Source organism: Bidens hawaiensis, unplaced genomic scaffold (assembly GCF_021521415.1).
Source record: "Bidens hawaiensis isolate Kalapana, Puna unplaced genomic scaffold, B.hawaiensis_p1.1 tig00032748_1, whole genome shotgun sequence".
NCBI classification, from domain to species: Eukaryota; Viridiplantae; Streptophyta; class Magnoliopsida; order Asterales; family Asteraceae; genus Bidens; species Bidens hawaiensis.
Genome location: NW_027495584.1, coordinates 44582 through 55701, shown reverse-complemented (window position 1 = coordinate 55701; position 11120 = coordinate 44582). Strand labels below are relative to the sequence as shown.

Below are 11120 nucleotides of genomic sequence, written 5' to 3'. Positions count from 1 at the left end.
CCCTAGGGAAGTAAACCGTCGACACTGTTTGCTAAACGGCTGTTTACCCATTATATTAAATGGACGTTTGTAGGTAGGGGTGTCAATCGTATCGGGTTGGCGGGTTAAAATGTGCAACCTGAACCCGACCCATGTTATTATTCATGCCAAAGATTTTAACCCCAACACACACATATATACTCAAGTCGACCTGAACACGTCCTGTTTAACCTATTTATCAAAAAAAAAAAAAATTGAAAACAAAATTGATATAATTTAGAGTCGGTAGATGAGTAATATGAATATCCTTTTTTGAAAATTATTAAAATATTGAAAATGAATTTGAAATTACAAGTGCATTTTTACAAAAATAAAAAAAAGGGAAAAAACACAAATAAAAATATAATTATATATTTTTTTTTATAATAGTTATACGGGTCAACCCGAATCAAACCTGTTTTATAAACAGATTGTGTTAGATGACCTGAAGTATCCAACCTGTGGTTTTTTTTTACCACCCATTAATTGTGGAATTTATTTATATTAAATATAATGAAAACACAATAATAAAAGAATAAAAGAGGGTGGGTCAGTTATTAAGGAAGGAAGGGAGGGTTTGAAATCGTATCGTCACCCCTCAGAAATAAATCACTCTCTGAAATCATCATCAAGTATTCATCCATTCATTGAATCAAGTAGTAGACGAGCATCATCACTCATCCCGTGGCCATGGATGAGCTGCAGATATCACCTGCTGATCCGCACGGAGCAAGTCCAGGTAAGGATCAACAGGCGGCAGGCGTCGGCATTCTCTTACAGATTATGATGCTCGTCCTCTCCTTCATCCTTGGCCATGTCTTACGCCGTCACAGGTTCTATTATCTTCCTGAAGCTAGCGCCTCTCTCTTGATCGGTAATCACCACTCATTTCATCTCATTCTTTTATGTTTATATTTGTTACTATTGACTTAATTTCATCTTCCTAGGGTTAATTGTTGGTGGACTTGCCAATGTTTCCAATACCGAAACTAGTATCAGGTTTTCTTTATTGATGATACTTTCATTCAAACCTACTAATTTGCTGCTGCTGATATTAACAACTAACTGGTGCAATTTGATTTTCTTTGCTCTCTCTGGTGCAGGGCCTGGTTTAATTTTCATGAGGAGTTTTTCTTCCTCTTTTTGTTGCCTCCTATCATATTATATCCTTCATCACTCTATTAATTTACTTGCTTTTTTTTTCTTTATGAATTTACTGGAAGCTTTACCCCAATTGTTTCTCTTGACCATTTGTTTGTACCCAATCAGGATTCAGTTTAGCGCCTGTAAGTTATCATGACTCTTGACCACATTCTGTTATGACATAATTATGTGTATTAACTGTTGGTTTTTTACTTTAGAAACCATTCTTTTCAAACTTTGGAGCCATTGTGACATTTGCAATTTTGGGAACGTTTATTGCTGCAGTTGTTACAGGTCTTTTGGTGTGAGTATTACTTTTTACCAGTAATATAGTTTCATTGTATAGTGTATTAAAATTGTAAACCATCTCAACAAATTGTGACCACTTTGCATGTGATGTTACAGGTACCTTGGTGGTCTACTGTATCTCATGTACAGACTTCCATTGGTCGAGTGCTTGATGTTCGGTGCTCTTATTTCAGCAACGGATCCTGTCACAGTTCTCTCCATTTTTCAGGTTTGAATTGGTTTAAAGTAAAGCGCTTTGTCCATTGATTTTATGTTCTCATTTGTCAGTATTGATTTAGAAGATAAATCAGTAGGGGTGACTCATTTTCTTTTCTTTTAACGTCGAAGAAATCAAAAAGGGCCTTTAGCATAGAATACTAGAATACTTAATATATAATGCTTTAGAAGGGTGGTGATTTGCGTACTCAATCCTAGGGACTCAAATGAATTAGATATAGAAGATAAGTTAGTTTATGAGCCTAAAATATATAAAATTAATACACAATCAAACAGTAAAAATCTGTTTTTTATTATGGCGTCACTTAATGGGAAATGTTAATGATATGAGGTGGGAGATAAGTTTTTGCAAAGCTCCATATGGATATATCTAATAGGTTCTAGGATGTTGTTACACATTCCTGAGTCTTTTTTAAGCAGTTTCATATCTACTAGATTGCAAAGACCGTTAGGAGCTATTTTAGTCTGCATGCACATGCTTCATTTTTATGCTGTCAGTGTTTCTTCACCAAATTCTCTGATAGTTCATTGTTCACACAGCTTTTTACTCCAGATTTTATGGCTTGTGAAAAATTCTTTGTAAACTGTGAATTGTGAATGAACTTGGACTGCTACAGTTCTATTTAGTGGTCTGAATATGCTTTTACCATGTGAAATTTACTTGTTTGCCTCAATTGATCTTCATTAAACCATCTTTATCTAAGTTAAAGCTCTCTAATAGTCTGTCTGTTTTCCAACTGTATATGATGATACGAACCCGTATTCTCTACGAGAAGGCATTAGGGCCAGATTCAAGGACGCTGAAAAGTTCAAGGGAGATAAATGGGTGGGATGCTAAAGGGTCTATGTAACCGCAACATTATTAATGCAGCTAGGCCTATTTATATGTTCATGTATTAGTTTATGTATGTCCATGTTTATATATTAAAAAATATTTGGGTTCATTAACCTTGTATTTGGAGAATTGCCATCTCGAATCGGCTAACCGGAGACTAACCCATCTCGAATCGGGTCAACTATCCTTAATCGTGTTTATTTTAATCAATCTAATTTTGGGGTTCTATCATTTGGTTCCATGGGGTTCTATCATATGACCATATTTATTACTGTAGGAGCTTGGCACAGACATGAATCTCTACGCACTAGTGTTTGGTGAATCGGTTTTAAATGATGCGGTAAGTTTGGTTCTGATTTCAGTTATCCTACTTCCATATTGAGTTGAGATATCTATACTTGCACTAAACTTTTTTGTATTGTTGTGTGTTCTTTTGATTGTGCAAAAACTCGCAGATGGCAATTTCCCTTTACAGGTTTGTATAAATTCAGTGCTATTTTATAAATATACAATGGGACACATTATATATATATATATAATATGAAAAGATTAATATATAACATGGTTGTGAATTCCTTTGTGCAGGACAATGTCATTGGTGAAGAACAATTCATCTGGACAAAATTTCTTCTTGATAGTCGTCAGGTTTCTTGAGACCTTTGTTGGTTCCATGTCAGCAGGTCAGTTATTCGAACTTATGCTTTTGCTGATGCAAACAATTGTTTTATGTTTTTCTTGTTTCTTTTTTGTCATTTATAAGAAGAACAATAGTTTGAATATTGTTTTGACAAGGTTATAAGATCAAAAGATTAAGAAAGCCTTGTGGTAAATGTCTTTGATGAACTAATAAAAATCTCAAACAAACCATCTCATTGAAAGAACCTTTGCAAGTGCTCATAACGAGTTGTAGAAAGATAAAACAAAGTGAAACTTTCAACTGTAGAGCTGAGGTATTGTCATGGAAAAAGCCAAAGGGATGTTACTATGCTGATTTACTGATAAAAATTAACAGTGATATTTGTGTGTCATTTGAACAGTTGTGATTATGTGAAAAGATAACATGGTGATAAACTGGTTGATTCATACGTATTTAAGTGAACTGTGAAAGTGTGGAACGTAATCAAACTTCTGCAAATGTCTATGGTTAATACTTCTGACATAGCAATAGTAGTAACCAGATTCTTGTAACAGTTGATTCTGCCATGTAATAGTTAGGCTTTCATGACGTATTTAATATTCTGGTCAAAAAATGAATCTATAAGATACAATATGGGCTTTGATTCTCAGGCCTGGCAAGCAATACTTAAAAAGTGAATGGTAACTGTAAATATTAATGTTAAATGCATCTACCACATCGATACAAAATTAATCCAAGAATATGCTCTGTTTATCAATATTGCTTTCTTTTTTGTTAAGATTACTTACATCGATGTCTTTGCGTGACAGGTGTTGGAGTTGGATTCACATCTGCTTTGATATCCTTTTTGTAGTGATTATTCATATGAAGTTAATTACAAATCCATCTTCTTCTTTGTTGTTGTAAAACCTTAACTGCTCAAACCTGTTTAAGTATGCAGGCTTGGACATTGATAAGTAAGTACCTACCATCTTGAAATTTCTATTATTTTGTTTCACCTTAAACCTGTACTAACTGTGTGTAACATATTATGTGCCATTTCAGTCTACAGAACTTGGAATGCTGCCTGTTTGTTCTTTTTCCGTACTTCTCGTAAGTTCACTGCATATTATCTACTTTTATAGTAGTTGTATCATAAAACGCTCTCTTTTTGTGTTATGTGACCCACAATCTTAATTTCAGTTACATGCTGGCAGAAGGGCTTGGCTTATCTGGCATTGTGTCAATTTTGTTCACTGGAATGGTTAGTGAATATATAGTTTGATTGGGTGATGAGTTCTATTTCATTAAAAAAAAACATTCTTAAACAACAGTTTTTGCATTTTTGATCTAGGTTATGAAGCATTATTCCTTCTCAAACTTGTCAGAAAATTCTCAGAAATTTGTGGCGGCTTTTTTCCATTTGATATCGTCCTTAGCTGAGACATTCATGTAAGGAAGCATATTTTGTTTTCTTTCAAATGCTTTAAGATTCTTAGTCAATTGTTTTGCTGGTATTTTTGCAGATTCATATACATGGGCTTTGATATTGCTATGGAACAGCATAGCTGGTCCCACATTGGATTCATCTTTTTTTCTATTGTATCCTTGTATTATTAATTAAAATGTCACTAGCTTTATATGATTTGTTGAACAAGATTATATGTTTTCTTAACTTACTCGATTTTATCAGATATTCATCGGATTAGCCAGGTATGCCAGATTTACCATTCGAGCAGTGTTTATTTTGATAAATGCATAATTTACATGTGTTTCTTTGGATATACTTTTATAGTTAAACTAGTTACTGATTGAGTTTATTACATGTGAAGGGCTGCAAATGTGTTCACATGTGCATATTTGTTGAACTTAGTTCGACCTGCACAGAGACAAATACCCGTGAAACATCAGAAAGCACTTTGGTATAGTGGTAAGCAGATGCAAATTTCAGACTTTACAGTTTTTAACTGAATTTTTAACAAAAATATGAACTATTTGATGACTCAGGGCTTAGAGGTGCTATGGCTTTTGCTCTTGCTTTGCAATCAGTTCATGATCTTCCCGAGGGACATGGTCAGACAATATTTACTGCAACCACTGCAATAGTCGTTTTGACGGTAGGTCAACTAACATTTTTTTGTTATGTTATTAATGCCTTTATACTGAATTCATTTATATAATACAGTTATTATTTCAAATAATAAAACCAGAAAACGAAGATAACGAAACATGTATATCTTCAATCTGAATTCTTAATAGTGCAATAGTTTCATATGTCCAGAAAAAATAGTATCAAACAAAGTAGAAAGTTTAGTAAGTATAAAATTTGAACGATTCACTCTCTTTTAGACCAACCTATTCAAGTACTCAACTACTATAAAGTACTAAACTTAGCACACAATCTATAACTTTGTAAGCACTTTGTGATCTTTATGTGGCAATGCTTTTCATGTCCTTGTAAGCAACTGTTATGATCTGTTTCTAACACGGTATTTGATAATGTAGGTCTTGCTTATTGGTGGCTCAACCGGTACTATGCTTGAAGCTTTACATGTTGTAGGAGATGAGCCCCACTTGACTGATGTGAGCATAATTGCCTTTTTTCTTATAAACTAATATCTCTATATATGTTTTCTTTACCTTTTAACTGTTTTTCTTCTTTTGGATTCAGAACTTTGAAGCTAACAACGGTTATGTGACTCCTTATGACGATGAAGAGTCGTCGACATCATCTGGGAACAGACTAAAGATGAGACTTAAGGAATTTCATAAAAGGTTTGTAAACATTTCATTTATTTATTTATCATTTTCACATTTTTTTTAATTTCTTTTTTTACATTTTTGTGTTTCTTGGAAGCAGTGCTGCATCTTTCAGGGCATTAGATAGGAACTACCTTACCCCATTCTTCACAACTCAATCTGGAGACAGGGACGACAGTGATGATGGCCATGGTAAATGAACACGTATATATTTAATTGTTAATGTCAGTTGTTATAATCTTGTTGCAACCTAACAGTTTTTTATGGTCAGCCGAAGATTCGTTACTGAGGTCTAGAAGAGAAGGTTTCCACTAGCAGAATTATTATATCTGAGATGGAATGAAGTAAATTGAATGACGAATGACCGAAAATTGTTACGTGTAGGCAGTTAAGGTACGATACAGTTACTAGTATACTTGTGTAAATGATGAAAGTAGATGAAGAAGGGAGTTGGAGATGTTATTTACTTGTTTGACTATAAGTTGCATTGTTTTGATGAAAAGTCCACTGTCAAACAAACCTTACAACGAATATGTAAAACCGAAAACATGTAGAAACACTATAAAACCGTTCATTTATAAGGATAATATAATGGCCAGGCAGTTAAGGGATACTGGAAAAGGGTTAGCCTGAATGCTGGTGTTGCATATGGACAGATTTTATTAAGAACAAACCACTTTTCTCTCTCTTTTTTTTTTAACAAAAAACTAATTTGACTGTTCTTACTAGTTTCAATTATTGTAAATATAAGTTTAAAATGTAGATGTAAAACTGTTTTACTTAAAAAGCTGCTTCATTTTATATATTATATCTCATCAAGAGAGTAGACGCGACCAAATATTCGTTGTGATTCTAGACTATAGGCATAAAAGATTGGGTGATAGATTGCTCTTGCCGTATACAATTTCTTCTACATTGCTGTCTGTGACTTTTAAGGACTATGGACCGTCACAAACGGTTTGTGAATTGTGACTATGGACTGCTTGCTTCTCTCTCCCCGTGTTCTCTCTTCCATGTCGGTCTTGTGATGAAAAAGTGCAAGGTGTGGGCGGCTTACAATTAATGGTTATGAGTTAATGGTTACATCCCATCTCTCTCGGCTCCTAATCGAGTTCTAAATCATCCCCTCCACTTTGTGATTTTGGTCCTAGTAACCCTATGTTTGTGATCTAAGGATTTTGACATGAACCCGAATGATGTTTTGTATAACACTTTTGTTAAAGCTTTATTAATGTACCTTATTTCAAATTATCAGGCAATCATTAGTTAGGATACCTAATTCGAATAATAGGTTTTTAGTTTGCAAAATATTGCGTCCTAACCGAACTAAAGCAAAAAAGTATGTAATCAAAGTCAAACAGCAAATATTAGTAACACCCATGAAAAAATCTCTTGCGTCTAGAACTGGTTGAGTCACTTCGTGGGCCTAAACGAGGTTAATATGTATATACCTTTTAATTTAGTATATTGGATATATGCAATTTTGTAAATGAACTTGGGGAGAAGTCTATACTAGTTGGATTTTATGGAAGGTGATGAATGATGGAATGTTTAGGAATTTGAAGGTGTCTACAACAAAGATTGTGACAGAAGTACAAAGCATTCACATGAAAATTTGAACCATTGGATTGCTTTTAACATCAGGTAATGTAGAATGGAGGTTTTTTTGCAGTCTAGTTTGTTACCGGTTTGTAGCAGGATCATGATAGTGGATTAGTGGTGTCTAAAAGATATATAGAATCTTAATTTTGCCCTGTACTTCATCAGCATGTTATTTTGTTTTATTATTTATACTGGTCATTTAAAAAAAAAAGAGTTTAATGGTCGCCGTTTCTAATCCAAGTATCGAAGGCGCTGCCTTTGCTCCCACAAAATTGGTCCGTGCCTCTCTTTCCATTGCTACTCTCCTACACATGTTGAATATTAAACGTATTCTAATTACCTTCTATAATGAAACCAAGTTTTTCAACTTCTATTATGCAAGAAACGGGTTATGTTGATGATATCGTTGAACCGTTTACATAGGCCATTCATATTAATGTCACTCTCTCCTCTAAAGTAGATTATGTGATATGACATGAAGCTGATCAATAAGTGATCATTCTTCTTCAATCTTCTTTAACCGAAGAAGCCATAACGTAGGTTGTTTGCCTCCAAAAGCTTGCCTAATTTTACTTGTGTCCGTTACAAATAGTCTACAATAATGACCCCACAAAACACCTGCAAAACCTACTTGACTCGTTAAGACAAACTCGTAAAGCTATTTCTCCTGTTTCTGATTATGCCTGAGATAAACTTTACAATAAATACAATATCATTAAGACTGTATCCACTTGTGATGATGACCTTTTTTTTTCTTGTAAATAAAATATAATATTCGACTAAATTTCCTCGTGCTTATTCTTGATTGTAATCTTAAAAATTAAAAACATTTTCATGAATATCAACTTTATAACTTCACAGTTAATTACAATAAGCCAAAAATATAATGGCAAAATTAATAAATAACATAATAATAATAATAATAATAATAATAATAATCCCCTATTAATTTGCAAATCATCAATTTATAGAAACAGAAACAAAATGATTATATATAAATGGTCTTATTATTATTAGTACCGTTGCTCCCCCAATTTCAAAAAGAAACCCAGTAACGGCTAGTTTTCTTCATCTCCAATTTCCCACATTCTCTTGTTCCAATCACCCCACAATTCATCACAATCACCACCGGATATGAGCAATTCCGTCGCGGCACCTTCACCGGCAGACCAAGGAGGAGGTCCTCCTCCGCTGCCTCACCGCCGCCCTCGCGTCCGAGAAGTCAGCTCCAGATTCATGTCTCCATCCCCTTCCATCTCATCCGCAGGCGATCTACACTCCATAACCCTAAAATCACCCAAACACTCCATCTCAACTCCCGCGCCCGACCGATCCACAAAACCCTCGCCCTCCCATAGACGCCTGTTGCTCAGACCTCAAGCACCGCAACAGGAGGCCTTTTGTTCTTCGTCGCAGGAGAATATCATTCCTGCGACTGTACAGAGCTCCGAGACGCCGTTTCATCACGCGAAAGGTGAATCGGTTTCGACGACGCAGAGGAGGCAGCGTAAGCTGTTTAAGGAGAACGGATTTGGAGAGCAGATTCAGAATCCGAAGCCATCGAGTTTGAGAACGAGTAAGAGAACGGATACACCGAGTGATAGGATTGTTCCGTCTAGGTTTAGGTTACCAAATCGTCAATCGAGTTCATCGGTTACTGATGCTGCAAAGCTGCTGCAGTCAATTAATGATTCAGAAGGTTGTCAATCTGAATCGGAATCGGTTAAAGGCGGTTCGTGCCCTAATTCCCCAATCTCGTCTCACTCGAGATCGTCCGTTGCGGATGAGAACACATTATCCACCAGACCGCTTGTTCGGAGTAGCAGTGCCAGCTGTCAATCCTCAACATCATCCTCATCATTATCAGTGTCGTCTACTACGCCTTCGCTATGCACCAGGTCGCTTAATTCGTTTAAAAGTATTGATAGAGGTTTGTGTAAGCCGAGTCCTGGGATCTCGGTGAGTACGGAATTTCGTGCCCTTCCGCCACAACCAACGGGTGCTAAAGTTGGAGGTGAATTGAGGAAGGTGAAGAAACCGCAGTTGGCTCAACAAGATGTTCATTCTTTGAAAATGCTTCATAATCATTACTTGCTGTGGAGATTTGCTAATGCTAAATCTCAAGCCTCTATGCAGGCGCAGAGAACCGAAATGGAGGTTTGTTAATGCTTACTGTTCTTGTGTTTATCTGTTTATAGTGAATTTGAACATTATGGTAGACTGATCTTGACGGTATGGCTCAATTACAACAGATATTCATGATAAAAGTTTTGTGCTCGGCTGCTTGCATTATGAATATTGAGCAGTGTTGTAAAATCGCTAGATGCTAGTTGAGCAATGGGATACAGACTAGCGATTAATTGGATTGGAATTTATATGCAATTATTCAAAGGTTTATATATAATTTTTCAAATTTATTAATCGGATTGGATTAATACATATAAATAATAATATTCCAAATAGTTCAATAATTTTGACCGAATTTGAGTGATTACCGATTTTAGGGGCTGATAAATTGCCGCCTCGAATCGATTTTTACAACACTGATATTGAATAACTGTTCCAAGGTTATTGAAATTTCTGTTTTTTATTTATGCAGAAACAATTCTTTTCTGTTGGATCTGATATATCTCAGCTACGCGATAAAGTGAAGAAGAAGCGAGCTGAACTTGCAATATTGAAAAGGGAAAAAGCTCTTTCCACCATTCTTGAAACTCAGGTAATTCTAGCTTTTGTTAACGCGTATAAGTTCTTGTGAATATAATATGAATATATTATGTTCTTGCATAAGGTCACTTAGTTTGTTTTCTGTTGGTTGATTTAGATGCCTTATCTTGATGATTGGTCTGCTTTGGAAGATGATTACACAAGCTCATTATCAGGAGTTACAATTGCTTTAACCAACTCCTTGCTACGGCTTCCTATCAGTGGGAACGTTCAGGTAAAGATGTTTATTTATTGCCTTGTCACGGTTATTGTTATAAGTCTTGTGGTTTTGATCAATAGAGGATTTTGTGGCAGGATAATGTAAAAGAGGTAGCAGAGGCTCTTGATTCAGCAGTCAAAACTGCAGATATGATAGCTAACCAAATGCAAATGTTTATGCCTAAGGTAAATAATACAAGTATGATGCATGAGTTTAATATACTATTACTCACTATACAAGAAAGCACAAAGATCTTATTCTTTGTTTATGAGCCTTTACTATGTGTGGCATGCTTCTTTTGTTAATGTGATATTTGGAAGCTGATTAGACAGTATTATCCACTGCAGACTGAAGAAATGGACAGTTTAATGTCGGAATTAGCAAGCGTTGTCGATGTAGAAAAAGCACTAGTTGAGGAGTGTGGAAATTTATTGGTAAAGACACATACACTCCAGGTGGGTTAATATCTTCATTTTCATTTTCTTATGTCATTGTTGCTTGTGCAGCAAGTACTTCGAAGAAAAATAAGCTTGGCAAGTTAGCAATCTGATGCAAATTTGGATGAACTTGAATTGCAGGTGGAAGATTGCAGCTTAAGGGGACATTTAATGCAAGTTGCCTCATCTTAAACAACAGCACGTTTGTTCTTCATAAACGAAGCCGATGAATGATGATAGCACAGTTGTTCTTCATAA

The 11120-nt window shown here is 35.3% G+C and overlaps 2 protein-coding genes across 2 annotated transcripts; both read left to right on the top strand.

Annotated features, from left to right (window-relative positions):
* The first annotated feature begins 681 nt into the window (after window positions 1-681).
* On the top strand, window positions 682-6469 carry LOC143583962 (sodium/hydrogen exchanger 6-like). Its single transcript, XM_077066130.1, has 22 exons — window positions 682-892; window positions 966-1017; window positions 1122-1181; window positions 1280-1304; window positions 1380-1465; window positions 1567-1678; window positions 2799-2861; window positions 2977-2996; window positions 3107-3201; window positions 3968-3996; window positions 4083-4114; window positions 4203-4250; window positions 4341-4401; window positions 4492-4589; window positions 4664-4739; window positions 4831-4850; window positions 4970-5067; window positions 5145-5254; window positions 5643-5720; window positions 5809-5912; window positions 5998-6089; window positions 6169-6469. Exons 1-22 carry the CDS (start codon window positions 709-711, stop codon window positions 6210-6212), a joined length of 1587 nt encoding a protein of 528 aa, XP_076922245.1. The 5' UTR covers window positions 682-708; the 3' UTR covers window positions 6213-6469.
* A 1958-nt stretch (window positions 6470-8427) lies between these two features.
* LOC143583961 (protein ENDOSPERM DEFECTIVE 1-like) lies at window positions 8428-11063 on the top strand. Its single transcript, XM_077066129.1, has 6 exons — window positions 8428-9656; window positions 10099-10218; window positions 10324-10440; window positions 10521-10610; window positions 10773-10880; window positions 11004-11063. The coding sequence occupies exons 1-6, from the start codon at window positions 8634-8636 to the stop codon at window positions 11052-11054; spliced, it is 1509 nt and encodes a 502-aa protein (XP_076922244.1). The 5' UTR covers window positions 8428-8633; the 3' UTR covers window positions 11055-11063.
* Window positions 11064-11120: the final 57 nt, after the last annotated feature.

Excerpts from the sequence above, each read along its gene's own strand:
- LOC143583962 (XM_077066130.1), top strand. The coding sequence starts at position 709 with ATGGATGAGCTGCAGATATCACCTGCTGATCCGCACGGAGCAAGTCCA. Across the intron at positions 2,997-3,106 it reads ATGGCAATTTCCCTTTACAG|GACAATGTCATTGGTGAAGA; the intron begins GTTTGTATAAAT and ends TCCTTTGTGCAG. Across the intron at positions 4,115-4,202 it reads GCAGGCTTGGACATTGATAA|TCTACAGAACTTGGAATGCT; the intron begins GTAAGTACCTAC and ends GTGCCATTTCAG.
- LOC143583961 (XM_077066129.1), top strand. The coding sequence starts at position 8,634 with ATGAGCAATTCCGTCGCGGCACCTTCACCGGCAGACCAAGGAGGAGGT. Across the intron at positions 10,219-10,323 it reads CCACCATTCTTGAAACTCAG|ATGCCTTATCTTGATGATTG; the intron begins GTAATTCTAGCT and ends TGGTTGATTTAG. Across the intron at positions 10,611-10,772 it reads TGCAAATGTTTATGCCTAAG|ACTGAAGAAATGGACAGTTT; the intron begins GTAAATAATACA and ends TATCCACTGCAG.